This window comes from Balearica regulorum, chromosome 5, assembly GCF_011004875.1.
Source record: "Balearica regulorum gibbericeps isolate bBalReg1 chromosome 5, bBalReg1.pri, whole genome shotgun sequence".
In the NCBI taxonomy this organism is placed as follows: Eukaryota; Metazoa; Chordata; class Aves; order Gruiformes; family Gruidae; genus Balearica; species Balearica regulorum.
In genome coordinates, this window is record NC_046188.1 from 71380485 (window position 1) to 71404928 (window position 24444).

Here is a 24444-nt window from a genome sequence, read left to right on the forward strand (position 1 = left end):
AATTTTCAAGTTTTGTTGGGACCTCCTCATGGAAGCTAGAGGCCTGCAGACAAGCAGACCACTGTGCATCCACCCCTGAGGCAGCAGCTCTTGCCACCGTATCCCCTGTGTTAAAGGCTGCTCGTGCCTGATGCCTGGCCAGGTCTGTGCCCTTGAGAACGACAGCCCGGAAGGTCTAGTGCTGGTCCTGCGGAAGACGTTTTGCTAGCACGGAAACTTTCCTCCAGAGCTCAGCTTGCTCTCTGGCCATGTAGACTTGGTAGTCCACATTAAGAGGGGCTGCAGCTGCCAACTGGTAAATCCTCTGGCCAAATGAATCCAGCATTTGCAGTTCCAGGTTTTGGGGTGCTGGACCGTGCTCCCAGCCCACCTTCTACCTTGCTGTTGCTGCCTCGACTAACACGCTCTCATGTGCAGGTTGAGATGTAAGCGACCACATTTTCGGGGAGGATGTATTTCTCTCACAGGAGGGACGGTGTGGGGTGTCTGCCACGCTTTCTTTATCAGCTTCTCCGTGATAGGCTGTGAGGGCAGGGCAACTCTTATCGCAGGAGGGCTTTTGATCCAGATACCGGTCAATGAGAGTCCCTGTCAACTTCTGGAATGGAATTAAATGAAATCCAAGCAGTTTAGCCAATCTTTTCAAGAACTGGGGGAAAGATGGATTTTTCTGATGTGGGAGTATTACCTTCTTGTTCTTTTGTAAAATGGTAGGTAAGAACAGCCAAATCATCCTCTCCAAAAGAATCATAGCAAAACCCCTCATCCCTGAAAGCAACGCCTGGCTTCCAGCTGGATGAGTCACAACCCACGGTCGGCAAGGTGAGGGGACAGTCCTTCACAGGGGGATGACAGCGGCTGTTCTGAGGCTGTTGGCCGAGGGGGCATTCGACTTGAGGTAACTGCGTCATCCAGTGAGACAGACAGCTCTTGAGAGCCAGAGGACAGCCTTGGTTCCAAAAGCACCCCAGCTGCACCGGAGCTCACCAAAGGCTCTGCAGCAAGTTCTGGAAGTGGCTCTCTGGGTGTGGAGGCAGCCTCAGCAATTAGGAGGCTGGATGTGGCCAGCTCTGAGAGCATGCACGGCCACTGCGACCCCCCACGTTGTGGTTCCAGTCCCAGCACTGGGTGGAGGGGATGGCGCGGAGACCGGGACACAAAACTGCTTGAAGGTGACGGCTTCAGTGTTCGTGGGCGTGACAGCGCTGGTTCCACGGGGAGCGTGCGTCGTCGGGTCCTGTGAAAGTTTTGCTTTGGGGAGGTAACTCAGCTTTTGGTGATGACAACAGCCGCTCTCCCAGGCTCTGCTGGAAGGCACAGCGGGGTCACCGGCTGTAGCGCTGGGGTGGAGCCCCGGCTCCCGGCGAGGAGGACGAGCTCATGCCGGTGCTCGGTGGATCTCCCCTCGGCTGCCCCGCAGCTCAGCCGCTCGGGCTGCAGGTCAGCGCTACCGCCGGGCAGGGACCGGGCCGGGGCTGCAGCGGGGCACGGAGATGCGGGCGGCGCAGGGGGCCGTGCCGGCACAGGCCCCGCGGCCACGCAGAGGACGCCACCGTCCCGAGATCCCGCGGCGGCAGCGGCACCCACCGGGCCCCCGGCCGTCCCCGGGAGGGCGGCTGCGCAGCTCGGCCCGGCGGGGCGGGGCACACCGCAGCTCCCAGGGTGCCCCGCGGCCGCTCCTGGCCAGGCCGCGCCCGTCCCGCCGCCCGCCAGAACTACATCTCCCGGCGGGCAGCGCGCATGCGCGGAGGCGGGACGGAAGTGGGCGAGGCGGCGCCGACCGGCCCCGCCCCCTTTGCGCCGGCCGCCATTTTGTCACCGACTTTCACCCGCCGCCCGACGGGGCGTTTTTTTTTTTTTTTTTTTTTTTCTTAAAGGAGAAGCGACAGCCAAAAGCAGGCCCCGCCGCCAGGCCTCGCCGGAACCGCGAGCGGCGCCGCAGCGCGGAGCGGCCGCGCGGGGCGGGAGGCGCGCGGTTTTCCCTGCCAGGCCTCGCCCGCAGGGCGAGGGGACTCGGGGGCAGCCGGAAGGGCGCAGGCAGCGCCGGCGGTAGGGAGCCCGGCGGTGCCGAGGGCCGGGCGGCGGCCGCGCGGCGGACGGGCGAGCCGGGCGGTGGGCCGGCGGAGCGGCAGCCGAAGGGGCCGCGCTCGGGCGGGCGCCGCGGCGGGGCCGGCCGGGGGGGAGCGGGAGAGCGAGTGCGGCGGCCCCAGCGGCGCCTGCGCAGCGTGGCGCACGCCCGGGGCGCGCGGTGAGCGGCGCGCTGGTTGGCCGCGCGGCGGCAGGGGGAGGGGTCCCAGGGCAGCCGGGCCGCCCATTGGCCGGGCGACGCGCGAGCGGCGGAGAAAGGTGGGCGGGCCGCGGGCAGGGGAAGGTGGGGCTATCCCGCGCCTTCCGCCCGCGGATTGGCGGGCGCGCGGAGGAGGTGGGTCGCTTCGCGGCTCCGCGTGAAGGTGGGCGGCGGGCGGTGATTGGGCGCGGCCGAGGCGGGCGGGGGAAGGTTTGGCGGGCAGGCGGGAGGGAGGGAGGAGCGCGCAGCACCCGCCGCGGCCCCGCCGCTCGCCGCCCCGATGCCGGCGGGCACCGAGCAGCCGGGGGGCGCCGAGGAGCAGCCGCCCGCCCAGGGCCCGCCGGCGGCGGCAGAGAGGCCGCCGTCCTCGGGCCGCCGGCGTCCGCCGCTGCCCGCCGCCGAGCAGGGAGAGGACTCCGGCGGCAGCCGGGTGCTGAGGGGCGGCCGGGAGCGGGGCCGGGCCGCGGCTGCCGCCGCCTCGGCCGGGGGGGGAGCCGCCGCCGCCGCTTCCCGCCGCCGTAAGGCCGAGTATCCCCGGCGCCGGCGGAGCAGCCCCGGGGCCCGACCCGCCGCCGAGCAGCCCGCCGCCGAGACGCCGCCCGCGGCCAAGAAGGCCCCCCGGGCCGGGTGAGTGCCCTGCGGCGCCGGGCTCGGCCCCCGCCCTCCGCGGGATCGGGGCCGGGGGTGGAGGGAGGGGGAGGGAGTAGAGGGGGGGAGGGGGGGCGGGGGCCGGCGGGCGGCCTGTCCCCCGTCCCGCTCGGGTGGCGCCTAGGCCCCGGGGCCCGCCTCCAGCCGCGGGGTGCCCCGCGCCTCCGCCTCTTTGTTCCGGGCCGAGCTCGGGCCGGCAGGCCGGCCCCACCGGTCCCTTCCAGGAAAGGCAGTGTCCCGAGTGCCGCCTGCCCTCGGCCGCCCTGCCCATTGCAGCAGGCGTGCCTTCGGTGTAAGAGAAACCCCGAGTCCTGCTGCGTGAGCCGCCTGCTGCGCAGCGTCCTCGGGGGGAGCAGCCGCCTTCTTCGGGGCTCGGTGCCCGGTTTGTTTTGGGTCCGTATGCCGAAAGTCTCCGTGAGGGGGGTGGCGGGTTTCACCTTCCGGTGAGGAGATGACCGCATCTCGCTGCTGCCGTATTTCTGGAGTAGGAAAGTACCCGCCGCGCACATGTGTGCTTGGAGCATTTGGTAATGCAGCTGATCTGCCTTGTTCTAAGGACAAAGTCCCTCTGATTTGCACGTATCTATTATGGGCAAGACTGGGCTTTTGCTGATGTATTATTATAGCTCACCTAAGCTTTCTCCGGATGAAGTAATCTGGGTTGGTTTAAGGGGTTGAAACCAACGATTTGAGAGCAAGGCAGGGGGGTCTGCCCGCAGTTGGGAATTGGGGCTCACTCTCCATATCGTTCAGTTTCTTGTTTCTGCCTCCATGCCATGGAAGCTGTCTCTCATGCTTGCCTTTTGGTTTGGTTTTTTTTTTCAGGTGCACGGATAAAGCAGCTGGTAAAGGTAAGAGCTGAATTACTCACTCCTACTGTTGTATTCCGTCCAGAAAGTCAGGGCTTTCCCACAAAGGTAGCCAAACATCTGTTGGATCTTCCTTTTAAAGAGCGTTTTGTTGCTTGATGGATGACATGCGTTTTCTTTCCAAGGTCTCTCTCAGGATTCTGGAACTGTGATAAGCTGCTGCTGATGTTCGCACGTGTCCAACGTGCAAAAACTTTTTCTTCCAAATAACCACTAGGGTATTACTTCGCTATGAGAAGTTGAGACCACGCTGCACCGCGGTTTGACAGCTCTTGTTACACAGTGGTCCCGAGTACCTGGCAAAACCTGGTCTTGCATCTGTTCTGCTGCTGTCATAAATACAGGTGTAGATCCTCAGGAGACATGTGAAAGATGTGCAGAGATAAGAATGTTCAAGTATTTACGCTTGTCCTTTTCTAGCTTTAGTGGATGGAGAGGTTTTCTTTCAGGGGTGAAAGAGAAGAGTTTTGAAGGGGAGAGAGTAGCTTAATGGGCCTAATCAAGAAAGCCCCAACTGTGAGGAGCTGCAACCAGGAGCAGAACTTCTGTTCTTCCAGTGCGAACTATGTGAACTCTGCATCTATTTAACAGCTTCTCGTACAAAAAACATGTTAGAGGGCTTTGCTTCATACCCAGTGATGGCTTCTGAAGCAGTTCCAAGTAAAAGGCTTTGTGTAGTGTTGATCTGCCACTAGAGAATTTTCACAGAATGAAATAGTGAAGAAAGAAGGTCATACACCTGTGCAAATGAATTCACCTTTCTGCCAGAGCTGTTCAGTTATTGTTTGCAGGCATTTGTGTCTTGAAGGCCGCCTTTATTCTTGTAATTCTATAACGCCTTATACCTACTATTCCATAGCTTTATTCCATTTGGGTGTTGAAATTTGTCACAGTTCTAGCTGGCAAGGTGTATTTTTACAGATCAAAGCAGAATTAGCCAATGTGCGTTTAGCATAGACCACGCTTGTCTATGCCGCACGCTTACCCCTTACTGCGTGAAGTGTGAGTTGTAAGAGCTTCAGCCTTTTAGGTCAAAGCAAAGTTGCTGAAATGTGTAATAAGGCACGGCGTTGTCACTTAATATGCATATAGTGTTAACATCACATTTTTATTCTCAATGTTTTGGACACCCTTAAGCAGAAATGTTTACATGGTAGTGGTGGAAAACAGGCAGAATAGTCCCTTTTTTTTTTTTTAACCCAGTTTCTTGGGATGTGCGTGGAAATGGCAAATGTCAGTCTGAAATTTCCCAAGCTTGGTGGCTCTTTGCACTCTAGCCATTTTAGACTTGAACTTTGGACTCGGAGAGATTCAGCTGTTCTTGAATCTGAGAGTGGAAAAAAGTATTTATTAGATTGCCTGGGCTCTTTTTTATGATTAGACTTGCAGCCAAAATGGACAGCATGAACGTTTGCCTGGAAATTGGCATTGAGAAGTGATGACTACTGCTAGGCCAAAGGAAATCTGCCTTGGTGATTTGTTTGTTTCTTTCTTGTTTGGTTTTTAGTCTTTAAAAATGCAGAAGCGAGAAAGCTGCGCTTCTGTGTCCTGGCTGCGCACTGGATGAAGTCCTAGCTGCACGCTTGTGCTTGTTGGGGAAGACATGGAAACAGACTGAATAAAGCGTCTTCCTCGGACAGATCGTGCAGTATGCAGGGGAGAAGCTTCCCTCCCACTCCCCCCCTTTTTTGGCCTTTAGCATAAAATGCTTGAAGAAGCCTAATCGGGTGTAAGCAAACTGCAGCTTTCCTTGCATGGCAGGGGTTTTGGTAGCTAGGAGTCCTCCATAATTCTGGAAGGTAAAACACCATTTGTTGTTTCACCTCGGGGTGGAGCTGGGTTGAGGAAGAAATCCAATAGCACTGCTGAGTGGTTCTGGTGAAGGCTTTGAATTTAGTGCTAGCATTTATTGGCGTGAGTTCTGACGTGGAATTTAATTCTGCATGGTGATTTGCATTATACTATTATCCTTTACTGTAAAATACTAAATCCAGGTTAGAATATGAAATTTGCACGAGCTCAGCTATAACTATTAGCCTCTGTATGCAGGACAAACGGCCTGTGGAAGTGGCATGTACCTGATGACACGTCCTGTGTATCTGTTGGACAAATGAAAAACTTGGCGCACCAAAGTTTGTTCAGTAAGTTTTGTAGCTTTATGTTTGAGATTATATGTTGAAGTAAAATCACCAGCGTTGCTGTTGGTAAAGAAAACTTAGAGGTGATGGGTGCGATCACGGCTAAATTTGTGCTATTGATTATGACTGAGATGCTTTAACAGTGGAAGTTTCTCGCCAAGTTTTACATTCTTCTGTATAATGCCATGGGATCAGAGGGCTTTTCTGCTGATTGACTTGGGAGCACAGGCACAAAGGTCTGACTGTGCAGGTCTGATGGGAAGATTACAGGAAGGTTAAAGTCGAAAGTGTGTATTGTGTCAGAATTGGTATGTGATTGTTACCATACTAGTGTGCACGAAGGCAGTTGCAAAGTCAGCCGTACCAATTTCCTGTCTTGACTGCTTAGTCATGCAATTGCAATTATTTCCGTAATGTGTTTCGGTAGCAATATTAGTTATATAAGTAGAACATTTAATCTTCTCTTTCAAAGGAATTCATCTAGCTAAAGTCAGACTGTGTAGTATAATTCACATTTGACTTTCCATGATGCTGTATATTCTTGTGGAAATAATTTTCATTTTAGTTAGGCCTGAATATTTTTAATTATTGGAATATAGATTTAATGAATTGAAAATTCAGCACTTACTGTGGCTCTTTAAAGTCGTGTTAGCCGTCAAATAAAACCTACTTCTCCAACTTAATTTTGCACCCAAACCAGTTCCTGACTCTATCCGCCTTTTTGTAAGATTTTTACCTCTGCCGCTTAGTAACCACTTTTAAGAGTTTGAATGAAATCTTTCAGTCAGCTACAGTTGAAAAAAGGGACTGTGTAGCTCTTCTGGAGGGAGTGTTGGAGTAGTGGCTGAATGCAAAGATGCCAGGTTTGTGCTTAGTGGTAGAGCCCCTGCCTTACTTCCCAAAACATATGTGCTTTGTCTTCAAGGTTTTAGAGCTGCAGGTTGCAAGAAGATTACTTCTCCCGCAGTAAGAAGAAGGAGGGTAGGGTTGGAAGCATTTGTACGAACGTAATATGCCACGAGTGAACACTCGGATTACTGAATCTCCGTGTCTAATGTTCCTCTGCCTGTGTCATGCAGTTGAAATGTACTTGATGCGGACCTTTGTTTATGCAAGTTATTTTTCTTGCCTGTTTTTGTCTTGTGACTTTACGTGGGTATTGATGCTTTTTTGCAATAATAAGAATGAGATCCAATGTAATTCTTGTAAGTGCGTGTAGGTACACAGCTGTGTAGTAGCGCTATTAAAAGGTGGAAAGAAGAGTTTGTTGGAGAGGTAGAACAGGGCCACGTGAAGCCTTTGTGTGCCTGAAGCTGTGATCAGAAGAGATGTTAGTGCCATGTGCATGGGGAGTCACCTCCTTGGAAGTCCCTTCTCAAATCAACGGTTTTTTTGCACAGTGTGGGCTAGAGGATGATGCCAGCAGTATTTACATATTTCTTCAGCGTATGGTTATAGAAACCATGGGTTAGAAAGGGAGTCATATGTGGAATACTTTTGTTAGATATTCACGCATGTAGAGAACTACGTCGGTGATTTTGTTCCACGATATTTTTTTTTCCCTGCTCTTTCCATATGAGGCTACTGTAATGCGCTTTGTGGGTGGCTGGTATTGCAGCCGTTCTCCCACCACGTTGGCTTGCAAGCTGCGATTCGAAGGCTCAGGGGAGAGGGGAGGTCAGCGAGCTGTTTCTTCAAGGGCTGTGAAAGGAAGCGAGTGGGAAATACAAGCTTGCTCTGTAGCAAGTCCACTTTTAACTGCTAGAAAAACGGTAGGGTTCCACAGGTTACAGAAAGATGGAAAACTTTAAGACTCTAGCTGGACAAAATGGTTTTGTAGCACAGATAACTCGCATTATATCTCACTATTTGTATTCTTGAAGCTTCATGCTTCTTTGGTAATGACTGCTTTCCCTTAAGACTTTGTCAGTGTTTTGAGAGAGAAATGTCGTTACTTAAAATCAAACCTTATAAAAATATGCTGAATTTAAATTAACTCGAATTGCCCAAACCTACTTTGACTCCTACGAGGATTTTCCTGTGTCCCATATGCACAATTTTACGTCTCTCTTCTTGGGGGGGGGAGGGAGCCATTTGGATAGAGGTTTACGCTAGGATGTTTTCTGAGAGTTTCATTTTTGTCTGTGCCATTATACAATTGTGTGTTCAGTGCCTTATCTGTTGTATGGTTACTATGTTAAATCTGAGTTGCAGTCTGAGATGTATGTATGCGGTGGTGCACTGATTTTCGTAATAGTTGTTTTGTAACTTAATAATGCATAGTTTATTTTACTTTCATTTAATTGTACATGGGTATTTTCTGAAAGTGCCTACTTTGCAGGGTTAGTAAGATGCTTTCAAATGCCTTATAAATCAAAGTTTAGAAAAGTTCCAGTTAGTAATCAGCAAACTCTTAATTTGTAACAGTTGAAAGTTTCATTTTTCTATACATCAAGAATAGGTAAAGTGGCATGGGTATTTGTTACCATTGTGATGTCAAAAAAAAAGAGAGGAATCTATTATTGCAACAAGCTTACTTCAAGCTTTTATTTACCAACCCCCTTTCAGCCTGCAGCTCAGAACATCTGGACAAGCGTGGCTGGTAAAAGTAGATGTGGACTACCGGATAACTCCCAGTTCTGAGAGAAATTGAGTGGATTTTTTGAGCTGCCACTATAGCAGGACTGGTGCATAGCAACACACCAGTTACAAAAGGCTGGTTTGTGCCAAGTCTACAAGTTGTGCTGTAAGCAGCAGAAGCGAGAAGCTCTGCTTCCAGAAGGTTTCCATCCTTCGTCCCCAGTGAAAGCTGAGGACAGCGGTATCTCCCAGCAGTGCTGCCAACTTTGCAAAATGACATTTGTGCTAGTGTTACTTCTGTGCACCCTTCCTGTGGGGAATGGGAGTTCAGGTCTCTGTTCTCTGACTACTGGCTTACCTTTCCCAAAATACAGAGCAACGTAGCCACTGCATCCGCAAGTTATTAGGGGAGCAGGGGGCGGAAGGACAGCGGTGGACAGACACAGCGTGATCGTGCAAGTCCTGTGACGAGCGGACTACTACTTCTTCAGGAAGTAAATGCAGTTGGTTTGGACTTTCCCTTTCTGCTCTTTGCAATGAGTAATTGGTATGTGCCTGGGACTCTGTTTTCCTTCAGCGTGTGGAAAGAAGGTTGGGGAGGTGTCAGCTGTGGGATATGTGTATTTACTGCTCAGGCCCTTGTTGGCTTGCTGTCAGTTACCCCGGCATGCTCTTAACACTTACTGCATCCGGTGATGTAAAAAAGAAGCAGTAAGCACCCTGTTCTGGGAAGAGTCTTCTATAAAGAAACTGCTGTGGAGCCGGGGAGTGATGCAGCTGTAGATGAAGCAAGAAACAAAGCATGAGAGAACGCGGGCGCTAGTCTCCTTGGCTTCCTGTGAGTATCCTGCCTGCAAAGTGGATTTGTTATATAGGGAGGAATTGAGACTTGTAAGGATGAGTTTATCTCCTGCTCTGGGAGACAGTGGACAAACTTTGGTATTTATCCTTTCTGTTTCAGTTACTGGCAGCACTGGTATATGTAGAAAAATATGCTGTGGTTTCCGAGATGGAGATGCTTTCACTGGTTTGGTAATCCTGCGTGCAGTGCTCTAGGGGCAGAATTAGAGTGTGAATGAGAATACACTTCTGCTGCACATCTGAAATGGGAATCTGTGCTGACCAGCATGCTGATTAAAGATGGAGCATGACTGGGGTAAGCTCTGTTAAGAAGCAGAACAGTGCCCAGAATCTTGTTTTTTGGTAGTCTAAACAATTATAACAGAGCTATAACGTTGTAGCTAGTTTCCTGGTAGGTTTTCTTTTCTTGTTCCTTCTCCCAGTGACTGGTGTTTTCTTCACAAATTTTAAGATTAAAGGATGTTTGATGCCTCTTGGGTACCATCACGCAAATCTATGCATGCTTTCTGCCCTGGACACTGTTAAGTTTAAAGGCCATTGGGAAGAATCAGCGGAATGGTGAAAGTACTTCAGAATGAAAGCTGTTTGTTATGACGTGACTGACTTAAGGGAGAGTTCAAGATAAGAAGAACTCCAGGAGCCAAAAGATCAAAAGGATTGGTAGGACTTCAGAAAGCGGATTTTCCCCATCTCTCTGGAATGACTTCCCCTAAGATGCAGGCATCCACGCAGTTCCCGGAACTAACTTCTGCAGAGGCTACAGGATGAGGTGGATAATAAATGTCAGTATTGGAGGTCGCAGGGAACTGTGAGCGTGGGGGCGTTTCTTGGTAGGCTCATTTTGCCAAGTCGTAGCTTCTGTTGCCCCCCACCCCCCTCAATGAAATGTGATTTGGGCAAAACACAGCAGCACTGGGTCTTAATCTGAGGTTGCGTGTGCTGACTGGCTGGCAGACTCTGCCAAGAGGAAGGCACGTAATTTGTTTTGCAGCAGCTGATCTGAAAAGCAAATGCTCAGTGCTTCTTCTTGCTTTGCACTGGGGGTGCTTCGGTACCTATTGTGTCTTGTGTTCTTTTGTCCTCTCGGAGTCTGAATGCTTATGACCTAGTGTCCATCACCGCTGTTGCCACTTGCAAGGAAATAACAGGATGTTGGCCTATAATCCATTTTCCACGCGTCTTCTGGGAGGATGGGAACTTTCCAGAGAAACTGTGGCTAGCCAGAGCTAGTGATGTTGACAAGTTTATACAGTTTTAAATGCAGAATTGACTACAGCCTTTCTATCTAAAATTTGCCTGTGTTTCAGTCTCAAGAGATTCAAGCATCATCTGTTGTTGTTGGAAAAGCAGAGCCTGATTATCTGTAATAGCAGTATTTATTCCCTATATCTTGTTTCTCTTGCTTCTTTGTGCCATTAGCCAAATCCTGCTGAGGAGTGTCGCTTTCTGTGTAGAGCCATTTGTGAGAGGAGAGAGGTAATGCTGCGTTCATCCACAGGGCCTGGATTTAACCAGGCTAAGTGTGGTACCCAAGACAGGACTGAAAATAACTGTAATGTCCCTGGGTAGTCAATTGAGAGAGGCAGGCGTCTCCTGACTCCTTCCACTGATGATACAGAGAGACAAGGACAGCCATGTTCCTAACCTTAATGCAGACGTGAGTCCTATTACTTCCTGGCTAGCATCAGAAGTTTGGGGAGGAATCCTGAAACACAATCAAAATTGCAACACCTCCAGTGACAGGCTTGTGATTACCTCTAATGCCAGGTCAGGTCTGTTAGACAAGAAAGCAGCAGGAGGAGAAAGTGCTGCTTTTCTCTCTAAGCCAGTTGCTTATCTCTGTGTTTAGTGGGGTTTTTGTTTGCCCTTTTTTTTTTGTTTGTGGGTTGGTTGTTGTTTTTTTCTTTAATTTTGGTTTGGTGGTTGTTTTGGGTTTTTTTTGAGAGGCAGACTGGATTAATCAGAAAGCTGGTTTTGTGAAGGAAAAATAAAATTCAGGGAAAGAGACATAACATTTATTAAAATTCTAGGACTTCTCTTTTTGCCATTTTAGATATCAGGCAAAGCTTGGCGAGTGCTGATTCCAGCTGCTAGTGCAGCTAAATACTTTGCAGATACAAGTTTCCTAGTGCAGCTCTGACCCTTGCATAGGTACCTGTGTCCCCCGTTGGGAAGGTCTAGAATTATAAAGATTTTCAACTAATAGCTCTATATTGCTTTACAAGTTCTACTGCAAAGTAAATATTTGATGCTTCTCCTAACTGGGGTTTTTTGGAGGTACGCAGGTTTTCACAGCATGTAAAAATGCAATGAATCTGTTAAATAAGCATGCTGAAGTAGAGGAAGAAGTAAAAAGGAGAAATCATGGGCAAAGGCTTATTAAACACCTTCACTTCAGAGAAATGAAGCAAAATTGCTAGGTGAGTGGTGTACTTTGTAGAAATGTTTTCAGGGGGAGGTCTTGTTTCTACTCCATAAGTCTAATCTTTAAGATACTAGCTCTTGCTAAGAAATCAGCTGAATGCCTGATTTTCCGAGGAAATAAACCTCTCTCAAGAGCAGCAGTGTGTGCTAACGCTGGTAGTGTGGTAGTGTTTGAGTGGGAAATTTCTAGAGAACGGTTTCAAGTGTCTTTGGATTTGATTTAGCATTCAAAAAAACCTGAGGATGGTCAAAATACGGATTAAAAATGTAAAGCAGTCATCGTTCACCTTGAGATCTGCTAAACCAGGAAGCCGAAAAGAAGGTGTAGTTCATGCTCTGATGATGAAGTGGGCTTTATACATGCAAGACGTCAGACATGGTTGCTGTTTTACGATGAAATTGTGATGCATCACATCCTGTATTCCAGTCAGACTTTTTTCAGTCAAATGTTGATTATTCCCACCCTGTTAATCAAGGATTGGGGAATGAGTCACGCAAAGCAAACTACATGCTAGCAGTAAAAGGATCACTTGGTTCAAAAGGCTTGATGCAAAATCAGAGACTTCAGGTTGGGAGGGACCTCGGGGTTTCTATGGTCCCACCTGCTGCTTAACGTGGGTTCAACACGAGAATTCACATCATGTTGCTCAGGGTTTTCTCCAGTCAGGTCTGGACAGGCTTAAGAAGTGGGCCCATGTGAACCTCATGAGGTTCAGCAAGGCCAAGTGCAAGGTGCTGCACCTGGGTCAGGGCAACCCCCGGTCTCGATACAGGCTTGGGGATGAAGGGATTGAGAGCAGCCCTGCCAAGAAGGACTTGGAGGCCTTCGTTGAGGAGAAGCTCAATATGAGCCACCAACGTGTGCCGGCAGCCCAGAAAGCTGACCGTGTCCTGGGCTGCATCCCCAGCAGGTCAAGGGAGGTGATTCTGCCCCTCTGCTCCGCTCTGGTGAGACCCCCCTGCAGTGCTGCGTCCAGCTCGGGGGTCCTCAGGACAAGACGGACATGGAGCTGTTGGAGCGAGTCCAGAGGAGGCCACGGAGATGATCCGAGGGCTGGAGCACCTCTGTTACGGAGACAGGCTGAGAGAGTTGGGGTTGTTCAGCCTGGAGAAGAGAAGACTCTGGGGAGACCTTATTGCGGCCTTTCAATACTTAAAGGGGGCTTATAAGAAAGATAGGAACAGACTTGCTCATAGGGCCTGTAGTGACAGGACAAGGGGTAACAGTTTTAAACTAAAAGAGGGTAGATTCAAAAGTAGATATAAGGAGGAAATTTTTTATGAGGAAGGTAGTGAAACACTGGAATGGGTTGCTTCGAGAGGTGGTAGATGCCACATCCCTGGAAAAACTCAAGGTCGGGTTGGATAGGGCTCTGAGCAACCTGATCTAGTTGAAGATGTCCCTGCCTGTTGCAGGAAGGGTAGACTACTTGACCTTTAAAGTTGCCTTCCAACCCAAACCATTCTATGATTCTATGGGGGCTGCACGGCCTTGCTGGGCCCCTCTTCCAGTGCTTGACTGTTCCTCTTGGGGAAAAATGCTTTTCCTGTATCCAGTCAGACATCCCTGTTTCAGTTGATGACCACTGCCCCTCAGCAAGGAGGTTTGGGCTGCTTGATAACCTGCCTGTACATTGTGAGGCTGCTGTTGCGTCCCTCAGAGTTTTCCATTCTCCAGGCTGAACAAGCACGTTTCCCCCTGCTTCTTCTCACGGGTTGTGTAGTTTGGCCCCCAACTGTCTTGGTGGTTCCCTCTGGACTTGCTCAAACATGTTGACACCCTTCTTGTAGTGGGAGTCTAAAACTGGAGGTGAAATCCAAGTGTGGTCTAATGAGTGCTGAGTAAAGGGGATTAACAGTGTCCCTCTGTTTCCTGACTGTGCTTCTGTGAATGGCACCCAGGATGCTGTGAAGCTCCCTCGCTGCCAGGGCGTGCTCCTGACTCTTGATGTGCGGTTTGCTTTTCACGGGGACTCCCAGCATAGCAGAGCTGCTCCTCAGCCAGTCCTTAGAGTACTGTCCACTGACTTTGCCAGCAGATGCTTGATAAACTCCCAGGCATCTCAGTGGTACTGCTGGCTGGTGCTTAGGCAGCAGAGACCCACCTGAAACTACACAACAGTGTAAATGTACAAGTAAAAAGGAGTGGATCAGAGCTCAGCCTAGAGCACAGGCCCTGCGGAGCGCTGCAGGTGGCTTTGTGTACTAAAGCAGTGGCAAACCTGGAGTGCTGAGCACAGCCAGCTACTTGGAATTAATTTCTTGAGCACATCATTTGTGAAATTTCAAAAGCCATTTGAGTTCCTTAAGGCCCAGTGTTACAGCAAGTACCGAAAAGTGAGATCAAGTGAACTGTATACGGGAATTTCAGTTTTTAAGAGATGAACTTGTTCACATAGACGTTTCGGCCAGTTCTGTTATCTTGCCAAAACATATCTGGAGATCAGCCATCAGCCAAAAAGAAACCACCTGTAGAAGCTAAAAGTGAGTGCAAAGACCTCAGACTAACAGTGCTTGTGATGCTTTTTGCTCTAGCATAAGACCAGAAACATCCAGCTCAGGTTCCTCGGGGTTATTACCAGGTGTACAGTTCTGATTAAATACGTGTTTGGGGGATTCTCAAAACACAACTTTTAATGTAGTCTGATTTTGAAGCTAGTCTTTCATAAAGCAGTTGCTGAGGTTTACGAGTGTCTATCTTGTAGTGCTTAGGGGAGATCAGAGCCAGCAAAAAAAATCATCTTGTAAGCCTTTATCGGAGGGAAATGTAAGCTGTTTTTAAATATTTGTGTCTTTACTTAGAAGCAGTCGGAACTGTGATGAGAGTTTTAAATAAAGGCTTGCTGAGGGTAAGGCCCAGGGCTGTGTCATGTCTGGCTTGGCAGAGCTACGCTCTAAATCTGTAAGAGGCAGTGGTTTCAGAGTAGACGGGGCAGTTAAGCTATTCGACATTATGCAACAGAGAAGCGTGAATTAGTGATGGGATTTATGCTTTTTATTATTGTTAAAGAGATTGCGATGGGTCTTTCAGATCCCAAAGAAGAGAAGGAGGAGGAGGAAGTTTCCGGTGTCCTCAGCCACGGCTCTCCTGTCAGCGCAGCCAGGCCTAGCAGAAGCTGGCGCAGCAGCAGGTCAGCCACTGCGGGCCGCCAGCGTGATGCTGAGAATTCACGTACCTCCAGATCCAAGACTGGTTCCCTGCAGCTCGTCTGCAAGTCAGAGCCAAACACAGACCAGCTTGAATATGGTACGTGGGAAGCCCTGGCATGAAAGTGCCTGGAGATAGTCAGGCCTTGGGAACCTTTGAAGGGAGCTGGATGTGGGTGTAACTTTGCGAGCTGTATGCAGGCTGTGGCTGGTACAGGCGTGGTGCTAACTTGGTCGTGAGTACCTTCCGCCACCAGCACCCCTGGCACTGAATGTCGATGGAGGTATCTTGAGACAGATGAGCTCACTGCAGTGAACACAGGTTGAAACCTAATGGTGACTTTTCCTTTCAGAGGTCACAGAAGAGCATCAGTCTCCAGCTGGAATCAGGTAGGAAATGATTTTGTGGTATTTCTTCCTACTTAGTGCCTTGAGAAAGGAAAATAAGGGCCTGAGGTTTTTCAAAATAAATGCTTCTGTGAAAGGATCTGTGGGACAGATAGTAGCTCTGTTTTCATTCAGTCCCAGACCTTTGCATTTTCAGTCTGGATTGCAGATGGACCGCAGATGTTGGGAGATATTGTGGAGAAGTGGATAGTAAGATTTGATATGGGCTTTTCACCTGGTAGCTTTATTCCTTCAGGAGCAGATGCTGTATTTAGGTGGGCTCACAAGGGGAGACTGCTCGGCCTAGCCTGTCTGTTTTGGCTGTCATCATGCTCCTTAGTCAGTGCAAGCTGTTAGCTTTCCCCAGTCATGCTGAATGAGAAAGTGCTGTGTAATAGTGTCTTTCCCATCCTAGGGGACGATGCAGGAATATTCTTGCAGTAGTGCTTAAGCTGTTGCTGCTAAAGTTCTCTGTTCTCCTTTTCTCCCAGCAGTGATGATGAGGAGGAGATGCTCATCAGTGAGGAAGAAGTTCCCTTCAAAGATGATCCAAGAGATGAAACCTACAAGCCCCATCTAGAAAAGTATATTGGATTATGTACTTACTGTGTTTTTAGACCAAAAAAAAAAAAAAGTGATGTCATAGTTGAATGAGCTTAATACAACCCAAAGAACCTGTGCTGGTTGCTGAGGTGGAATGGCTCCCATTGGACGCTGTCTTCTAAATATTGCCTACAGCTATTGTGACTGTTCCCCCTGTTGGCTGCCAGGCTCTTCCTTAATCCTTGTTCATACTTCTGCTTAGAAGTGTGACTTGATAAATAGACCTGAACTTCAATCCAGCTTTTCTATACATCTTTGTTAAAAGCAGACGAGAAGAAGATTATTGGAGTAACATATTGTGTTTGTATCCTTCTAGGGAAGCGCCAAAACAAAGGAGAAAAGCTAGCAAGGGCAAAGAAGAAAAAGAGAAACAGAAAGAGATTAAAGTAGAAGTAAAAGAGGAGAGTGAGTTTCGGGAAGATGAAGAGCCACCAAGGAAGTGAGTAGAACTCTGCAGTTATACGTAGTAGCGTGTGTTTTGCATTCTTGCTAGTGTACAACAGTGTTTTGTTGTGGTTGGCTTCCCAGATAGTAGGGCAGAAGCTTTTGTTCTGATAGAAGTCCTGCTTCCTAGTATCTTGCATGTGTTTTGCAAGGAAAAATAAGAGCTGGTATTTTCATTTAGTTTAAGTTGAGGGTTTTTTCTCCATGCTGTGGTTTAGTCAGCCTACCTGGATATGGCCACACAGTGTAAAATATTTGAGGGCATTCTTAAAATTGGTTTCTGTAGCGATGTCTGAAGTAGATTAGATTAGACTATATACATTGTAGAAAGCCAGTCTGAGAAGGCAACATCTCTTCTGTCAGAGGCAGACACCGGAATATTTTGTACATGTCATGTGGTTAAGTGTCCTCTTTGTACATTTGGAGCTAACGTACCAGAGCTCAGGAAAAACAGCTGTGTTCTCCCTCATTTTGGAGTAATAAAAGAACAAACTTGTGCTACCTAGTCAGTCACTAGTGCTTTGAGTGGAAACTCAAAACCTTTGGGTGTGCTGTCACTGGAACTCAACACTAAAGCTTTCCTTCTGGCAGGTGAGGTAGATTGGATTTATGTGTCATCCTTTGGGATAGTGTGAGGGGGGAAAATGCGCAGTTTTGTACTTCAGCTCCTCTAAGACCAATTGGAACAAATGGGGCTCCCTCTGCTGGTCTGCGGCCTGGGACTCTGCACACCTTCGTTTGAATTTCTCTTGCTGTTTCTAAGCTGCAGAGCTGATTTACACTGGAGAGGAGTAAGGATGCTGATAGCTTGAGAACTTTTTTTTTCCTGTTAGAGATGGCTTTCTGAGGCTTGTAGTTGTGTTGTTTGGATCAGACACTACTTCTGTGCATAATAAAACCTGTGCCTCTTCTGAAGGCTTGGCTTGAATGCTGAGTGCCTGTTCAGCATGTTATTGGCATGGTCTTGCCATCAATAAAGATGTCTCAATACAGTCTAGAAAAGACTTCCATCAATCTACTGTAAGTGTCTCTGCAGTAGTACGATCAAGCAGGCACAATGTTCTGGGTAGAGCTATTGCTTGGGAGGGTGCATTTTATATGTAAGCATAGGTCTGCTCAGACGGAGCATAGTTTTTTTTGTCTTGACAGGTGTATAAGCTGCTGTAGTTAATTCAAAGGACTGTAAAATAGCTGTCAGTTCATTAATGCCGTTCTACCTAGTCATGCAGATTGATGTTTTTCACGTGGTATGAAACCAATGGAGCAGAGGAAATGGGGTGCACCATCAGTTCTGGACTGTTGGCAAAATTACATGTTTATAAAAACTGCATTAGGAAATAGGAGGGGTTGTGAGAGCAAACCACATGAAGCATTTATTTCTCAGGAATGTTGCCTTCCTCTGAATCTGCCTCCAACTTGCACTCAATCGATTTTTGTAGAGCTTGCAGTTCATGAGGCAATAGCTTACTAACTGTCTGCAGCAGAAACTTATGAGAGCAGAATCTTGCGTGCTGATGTGCAGCCTGGAAAGGGATGAATTTAATTATAAGGTCGGAAGTGGTTTGGACAGTTGCAGGTTTGAAAGAAAACATGTGAAGCGTGTAATGCCTGGTTGAGGGTTCCTGAAATAGCCCTTACTCACTTCATTGTGGCAGAAGAGTTGGTAACTTCTAACCGCAGCCTCTTGGGCTGTGGCTGTCTGATACCTGCTTGATGGTATCTGCACGGTTGTGAATGGTGGGCTGAGATACGTTTCAGCTAGGCAGCCATGTTCAAAAGTGTGTTGTATGTTAGACCTAGCAGATAGTCATGCAGCCGCAGCCTGACTATGTTGGTAGAGGCAGGGCAATTTGAGGTCTGCCGCATGCCACCAAATGTCACGCAGAAAAAAGCGTCACCCAGGTATCAGAAACACGGGGCCAACAGGTCCACAGGGAGCAGTTTTCTGTGTGATGTGGCAGTTCTGCAAAATGCAGGGATAATTTGCATGGAGGCCTGGTTACTTAACTTCTTTAGGGAACCTGCCCATCTTATTACAAGAGTGTTTCCTTAGAAACTTCACGTGTTTTGATCCAGAGCAAATGGCTGACTTGCCAGAGCAGCGGACTTGCTGGGTGCAGTATTACTTTTCAGCCTAGAAGTGTAGAAGAGGAGTTCTGTAGTATTTCGTATACCATGCTCCTGCTTTATAGCATACACTGCAAAAATTCTGCCTGCTATGAACGTAAAGAAGCTTCTTTCAATTCAGTTTCTGTAACCCTGTTACAGGAGGGGAAGGAGGAGAAAGGATGACAAGAGCCCAAGGCTGCCCAAGAGAAGGTAAGTGACCCCCTCTACTCAGTTCTGTTCTGAAGACTTGCTTCCCATGTGTCCTATACAGAGATGTTGATTGTCTCAAAGCCATCTTCTCTTGCACGGGTGTAGAAATCTGCCTTAAGGGGGGTGGGGGTGGGAATAGCAGCATGCCTTGACTTCCCTACTTCCCTTCCCCCTTCTCCCTGTAGTTGTGTGTTTGATTTCTTCCAACTGAACCACCCCCCTTCCCCGCCCCCTTCTGAATTGATCCTTAGCCTGGCATTGCCCAGCAATAAGGTTCTGGGAGCTCTGTGTCTCTTGGAGTTTTCTCAGCTCTGGGGAGAGAGCCCTCAAGTAGTGCTAGGAGTGGAGGGAGCTCTTGGACACATTCTTTATCAGCATAGCCCAAATGGGAATATCAGGGCACTAATCCTTTGCTCTCACATCACCGAGCTGCACTCACACTCATTTATCTTGCTGCTGCCTTAGCTTCAGATGCATTGGCTAATGACTTTGCCCATTTCCTTACTGACTTCTTAGGAAGAAGCCTCCAATACAGTATGTCCGCTGCGAGATGGAAGGCTGTGGCACAGTCTTGGCTCACCCGCGTTACCTGCAGGTTGGTTGAGATTTTTCATGGCACATGTAAAGGCAGGGAAGGGCAATTCGGAACAGACAGCTAATCCTCCACTGGCACTGAAACACTCCTTTCTAACGCCATCTCTTTGGTAGACTTAATCAATTGTGGCCAGTTGTGGCCACACATCTCTCTATCTGTCCTGTTGCTAGATGTCTGCATTCTTTGGCTTTCTTCTCTCAATGGAGATCAAAGCCTTTGTGTTCATGGTGTAAGTCTTATCAGTGATTGGAGCCTGATGGCCTGCTGATGGGCCATCTGAGATCGATGTGTCTCAGCTGTTCTCTTAGCCTTGTAAAGAGAGAGTCTACAACCTTTCACTCTTCCTTTATAGCATCATATAAAGTACCAACACTTGCTGAAGAAAAAATACGTGTGTCCTCACCCCTCCTGTGGTCGGCTCTTCCGACTCCAGAAGCAGCTCCTGCGGCACGCCAAACACCACACAGGTACAGGGTGGTGGGAAATCGATACGCACTCTTCCTCGGGTCAGTGAACAGACAGGGAAAGAAAATGGAAAAGCCTATAGGGCTTCTGGGGAGAGTGAAGCCAAGGCAGGTGGCATAGGCTTGCAGCAGCAGCAGGGTATTATTTCCTTCTGGATTACCATCTTTTAAGGAAATGAAAGAAATGGGCTACTGCGTTTTTAATTCACCCCCTGGCGAGTATCGCTCAGGGGTTCTGTAGAGGAAGAAACCAAGCCAAGCTTTATCCTAATTTGCAGTCCTTCAGCATTGGTCAGAATGGGTATTTAGCTCTTAGGAGAGTCCTAATCACACCTTAACTCTCCAGATCAGCTGCTGTGGTTAATTGTGGGACACCTCCTCCTTTGCTATGCCTGCTGGCCTCCCAGCACTTCTAGTTCTGCTGCTTCTTGGGCAGCTTTACATGCAACATATGAGAGCTGGGAGAGGGAGCAGGTCTGCGGGAGAGTAATGTTCCAACTGGTGTTGCTTTTTAGATCAAAGGGATTACATCTGTGAGTACTGTGCCCGGGCGTTTAAGAGTTCTCATAACTTGGCGGTGCACCGAATGATCCATACGGGCGAGAAGCCCTTGCAGTGAGTACCTCTGCCTGTCTCTTGCTCTCCTACTTTGAGGGACCGTTGGATACACCTGTTCTTGGACTGCACTGAGAACAGGGGCAGCTCTGAAGTCAGGGCTGGAACCCGTTCTTGGTGTCCCAGCTCTCTTTAAATGCACGCCTTGTCAGAGCGTTTGAGCTGCCACTTCTCCCCTGCTCCTTGAGGCAGTGTCTCAGTAGAGATCTGAGGAACATAAGCCCTCTGCAAATAAAACTGGACGAGCTGGAGCTATGGTGACATGTCATTTTAGTGAGCCCCTGCTGTTTTCCTGGGCTGTGTCTTTTTGCTACTGCTGTCCCAATGAGTATGTGGGGATGTCCCCTTGTTGTGACCTCCCCCCCGTATCCCCTCCCAGGTGTGAGATCTGTGGATTCACCTGCCGGCAGAAGGCTTCCCTCAACTGGCACATGAAGAAGCACGATGCGGACTCCTTCTACCAGTTCTCCTGCAACATTTGTGGCAAGAAATTTGAGAAGAAGGACAGTGTTGTGGCCCACAAAGCCAAGAGCCACCCCGAAGTGCTTATTGCTGAAGCACTGGCTGCCAATGCGGGTGCCCTGATCACCAGCACCGACATCCTGGGCACTAATCCTGAGGCCATTGCGCCGCCCACCGATGGCCAGGGCCTCCCCCTTCTTCCTGACCCCCTGGGAAGTGCTGCCCCGGCAGATTGCCTGCTGCTGAACCCTGACGGGATGCCGAAGACGTACTGCAGTGGGGCAGAGCGCGTGAGCCTGGTGGCTGATGGCAAGCTCTTTGTGGGCAGTGGCAGCAGTACAAACCCGGAGGGGCTGGTCATGAACACAGAGATCCTGGGAGCCACCACAGAGGTGCTCATCGAAGATTCAGACTCCACTGGACCCTAGTGGGCGGGGAGCACGTGGGTGCTGGGACAGTTTGGACTCTGTATTTAAAAAGAAAAAAAAAAAAAAGGAGACACTTACTGAAAGAGAGAAAAGTTAAACAAAACTTACAATACTAGTAAATAATGGAAGGGTCTGCTGCCCTCCAGCGTGGATCACAGCACATCCTCTTTCTCCCAACCACTTCTCTCTCTCTCCCACTGCTCCTTTGTAGAAAGGGGCACGTGCTGCCATTATCAGAGCAAGTTGGATTGAGCGACGGATTTCTGCAAGGGAGGGGGGACTGCTGAAACCTTTTGCTCTACCCCAAAGCAGATGCCTTTCTGGCTCCTTGACGTGGCCCCACTCGCAAACTAGAAAGCATTTGATGTGCTCTGGACAAGTTTCTTAGGACTGCCTCTCGCCCCCGGTCCCAACTTCTATGCATCGCTGCACTCTGGTCCTTGCAGTCTCATTCTTCCTCCCGGGGCTGGGAGTTTGGCTTGGCACTTTAGGCCCCCTCAGCAGGGTGAGCTGTGAAACGTCCCTCTCCCCACCGCGCTCCTCTGCTCCAGCTCTGGCAGGAGGCTGGGGGAACGCCCTGGCTCATAGATCATGTTTGCTTGGAGAGGCCCGGGGGCTACGGGAGCCCTGCGTGGGAGAGGCAAGGAGGAGCATCCCAGTTTGACGACAGTAATTTGCACTTTGAACATGTTTCGTTTTTGTGTTGTGGTAACAAGATTCCTTATTTATTGATTAAAAAAGGGTCGGTATTTTTTAGTTATGTTCTTAGGGGGCGGGGGTGGAAGGCTTTCAGGCTATTTCCCAGTAGGCTCCTTTGCGCTAGCGAGCTGCAGGGAGCACTTCGTGCCATCTTAACGGCAGCTGGGAGAGCTGAGGTGAAGGCAGTGTTCTGGAGTCAGATGTCTCTCACAGCTTTTCCAGAGTAGAGGGAGGGGCCCTGGAGAAGAGCCTGTTTGCAGTGGGAGTCTCTGCAGCAGCGTCTTAGCAGGAGGATGAGGTGAGTGATGGAACAGCTGGCTGTTGTCTCCCTCCCAGGTCGGGGTGAGCTCCTGGCATTAACTGCTCTTTTTGTCTCCCCCTTGCTCCCTAGCCTTTTCGGGGAAGAACATTATTAGCCAGGAACTTGTGACTTTAGGACAGTTGTGAGCTGCTTGCTGCTGGGGGATGTTGTGCTCCTCATGCAACTCTGCCTCTCCTTTCTAGGTCTAGACAAGGATACAGAAGCAGGGACTGGATATGGTTGTCTCCGGTTTGTTTATCCAAGGCAATAGACAGATGCGGGACTACGGGGCTGTCAGCTTCTCTCCCGGCCCCCAAAATGGGGGCAGGGTGTCGTGCAGCCCTGTTCTCAGAGCTTCTCCCTTCTGCGCAAACACCCCTGCTTTCCATGAAGCGTGGCGGTTCAGGTGTTGCCTGCCGGTGTAGCTAGGACAGCTCTGAGCCCTTGGAAAAGTTTACATAGGACATGACGTGCCTGCCATGGAGACTTGGATCTTTTCGCTCTTATCTGAAACTTTGTGTGGAGATTCAGTGGCCTTGAATTCGTAGTGGTTTTGGAAGAGGTGAAGAATAACCTGGGCTTTTTGGTTTTGCTTGTTTTTTTTTTCAGTTGGGTTTAGGTGTTTGGGAGCAGAGCTGAAGTATCTTGTCCAAGCACAAGATCTGCTAAATTGGCCTGTAGCACACAGCAGCTAGGCAAAATCAGGTGCCTGGGATCTGGAGAATGGCAATAAAATGCAGACTTTAATTGGAAACTTTTTACAGGAAACTGACTCTGAACACCCACTCTGTCCCCTGTGCTGTCTGGAAATCCAGCTGTGGCCCAAGCCTGACAGCTTTTATTGGGCCATTTGTCCTGATTTGCCCCTTCCCTTCCCCCCTTTACACTGATATGTTTGTCAGAGCAAGTTGAAACACTTGTGGTGTTGGGGTGGTTTGTGACTGAACAGTTTGTAACCCTGTTATCTTATGCCCTGGGTGTGGGCATCTTGGCACATCTTGGCACTGTGGCAGCAGTGTGGCTCCTGTTCCCACAGGAGATGCATCTGGCCACAAGCCTCTCCTGAAGATAAGGATGAGGGCCCAGCGTACCTCAGCGCAGGTCTCTTGGGACAGTGGCATGTCAGGTCTGTGGTGGTACGGTGTTAAACTAAACCTGTTTCTTCAGTTGAGGTGATCCAATTTCTTGCTTGGATCAAATTACTGTGATTTCCAGCAGGAAGCTTCTGGGTGGCCAGCTGGTCCTCTCCCCTTGCAAACTAAAGAGCAGGAGCACAACGAGACGTGTTCAAACCCAACTCTGATGGTTTCACACACCCACCCCCCACCCCACCCCCAGCAGCGCGGGTCTTCTGTCCGGCGAGAATTGGGGCTGGCCGAGCCACGTTGTGTGGCGGCGTGTCTCCTGGCCTGGATCCCGGCCACCGGTAGCAGATGCGCTCATGTTGTGCGGGTCGGCTGCGTCATCTCCATGCTTGCTGCAGACCATGCTGCTGGAGCTGCTTTTCCTGCCTGGCCCCCGTGCCCCGTGGGAGGTGCGGAGCAGGCAGAGCCTTGCACAGAACACTAAACGGAGAGCTTGGGGCTTTGTTTTCTGAGGGATGGCACTAAAATGCTTTTGGGTCAAGGGCTTGCTCGCCTCTGGTGATGCAAGGCTTGGCACCTGGCTGGGAGGCGAGCGAGGCTGCCTGGTCCTGTGTCTGCCCCAAGTGGAGCAAAGAGTTTGCTGTCGGCCGTGTTTCTGGGATGCAGAATCGAGCAGCTCATTTGCTTCCCAGCCTGAACACCTCTGATCCCTGCCACTCCCTGCCTCGTCCTTCCATGCACACCTCTCGTAGCTCTCCTTTTTCTTTTTCTGGTCTCAGCCAGTTGCCTGTCTGTCCTCTAACCACAGCCTGCTAACCCCTGGTGCAGGAGAGACTGGTGTAGCTCCCTTCCTACTCCCGTTTGAAACCCTAAAACTGACACAGCCCTCCTGCAGCTCCTCTTCCCCTCGATGTCTCTCCTTCACTCGCATGCAGTTTGCTTCAATAAATTATTGTAGTAGTTTGCAATAAACTTTTTTTGTATTTTTTTCCCCTGTATTTATTTTTTTTTTCTCCTCCTGGGGAGGGAATGGAGGGGCTGCAGGGGCCTTTGTCTGCTCTCAGCACCCCGGAGAGCTTTGTGGGTGC

The 24444-nt window shown here is 49.7% G+C and overlaps 1 protein-coding gene across 3 annotated transcripts; it reads left to right on the forward strand.

Annotated features, from left to right (window-relative positions):
- Positions 1–1793: 1793 nt before the first annotated feature.
- ZFP91 (ZFP91 zinc finger protein, atypical E3 ubiquitin ligase) lies at positions 1794–24344 on the forward strand. Of its 3 annotated transcripts, none has more exons than XM_075755728.1 (11): positions 1794–2914; positions 3761–3786; positions 14839–15054; positions 15308–15344; positions 15833–15925; positions 16261–16383; positions 18657–18707; positions 19224–19302; positions 19655–19769; positions 20282–20381; positions 20761–24344. In XM_075755728.1, the coding sequence occupies exons 1-11, from the start codon at positions 2568–2570 to the stop codon at positions 21269–21271; spliced, it is 1698 nt and encodes a 565-aa protein (XP_075611843.1). In that variant the 5' UTR covers positions 1794–2567; the 3' UTR covers positions 21272–24344. The 3 variants fall into 3 exon arrangements, with proteins under 3 accessions (XP_075611843.1, XP_075611844.1, XP_075611845.1); XM_075755729.1 differs by having other exon boundaries at positions 1795–2914; positions 15836–15925; XM_075755730.1 differs by lacking the exon at positions 1794–2914 and adding an exon at positions 3229–3378.
- The last annotated feature ends 100 nt before the right edge of the window (positions 24345–24444 follow it).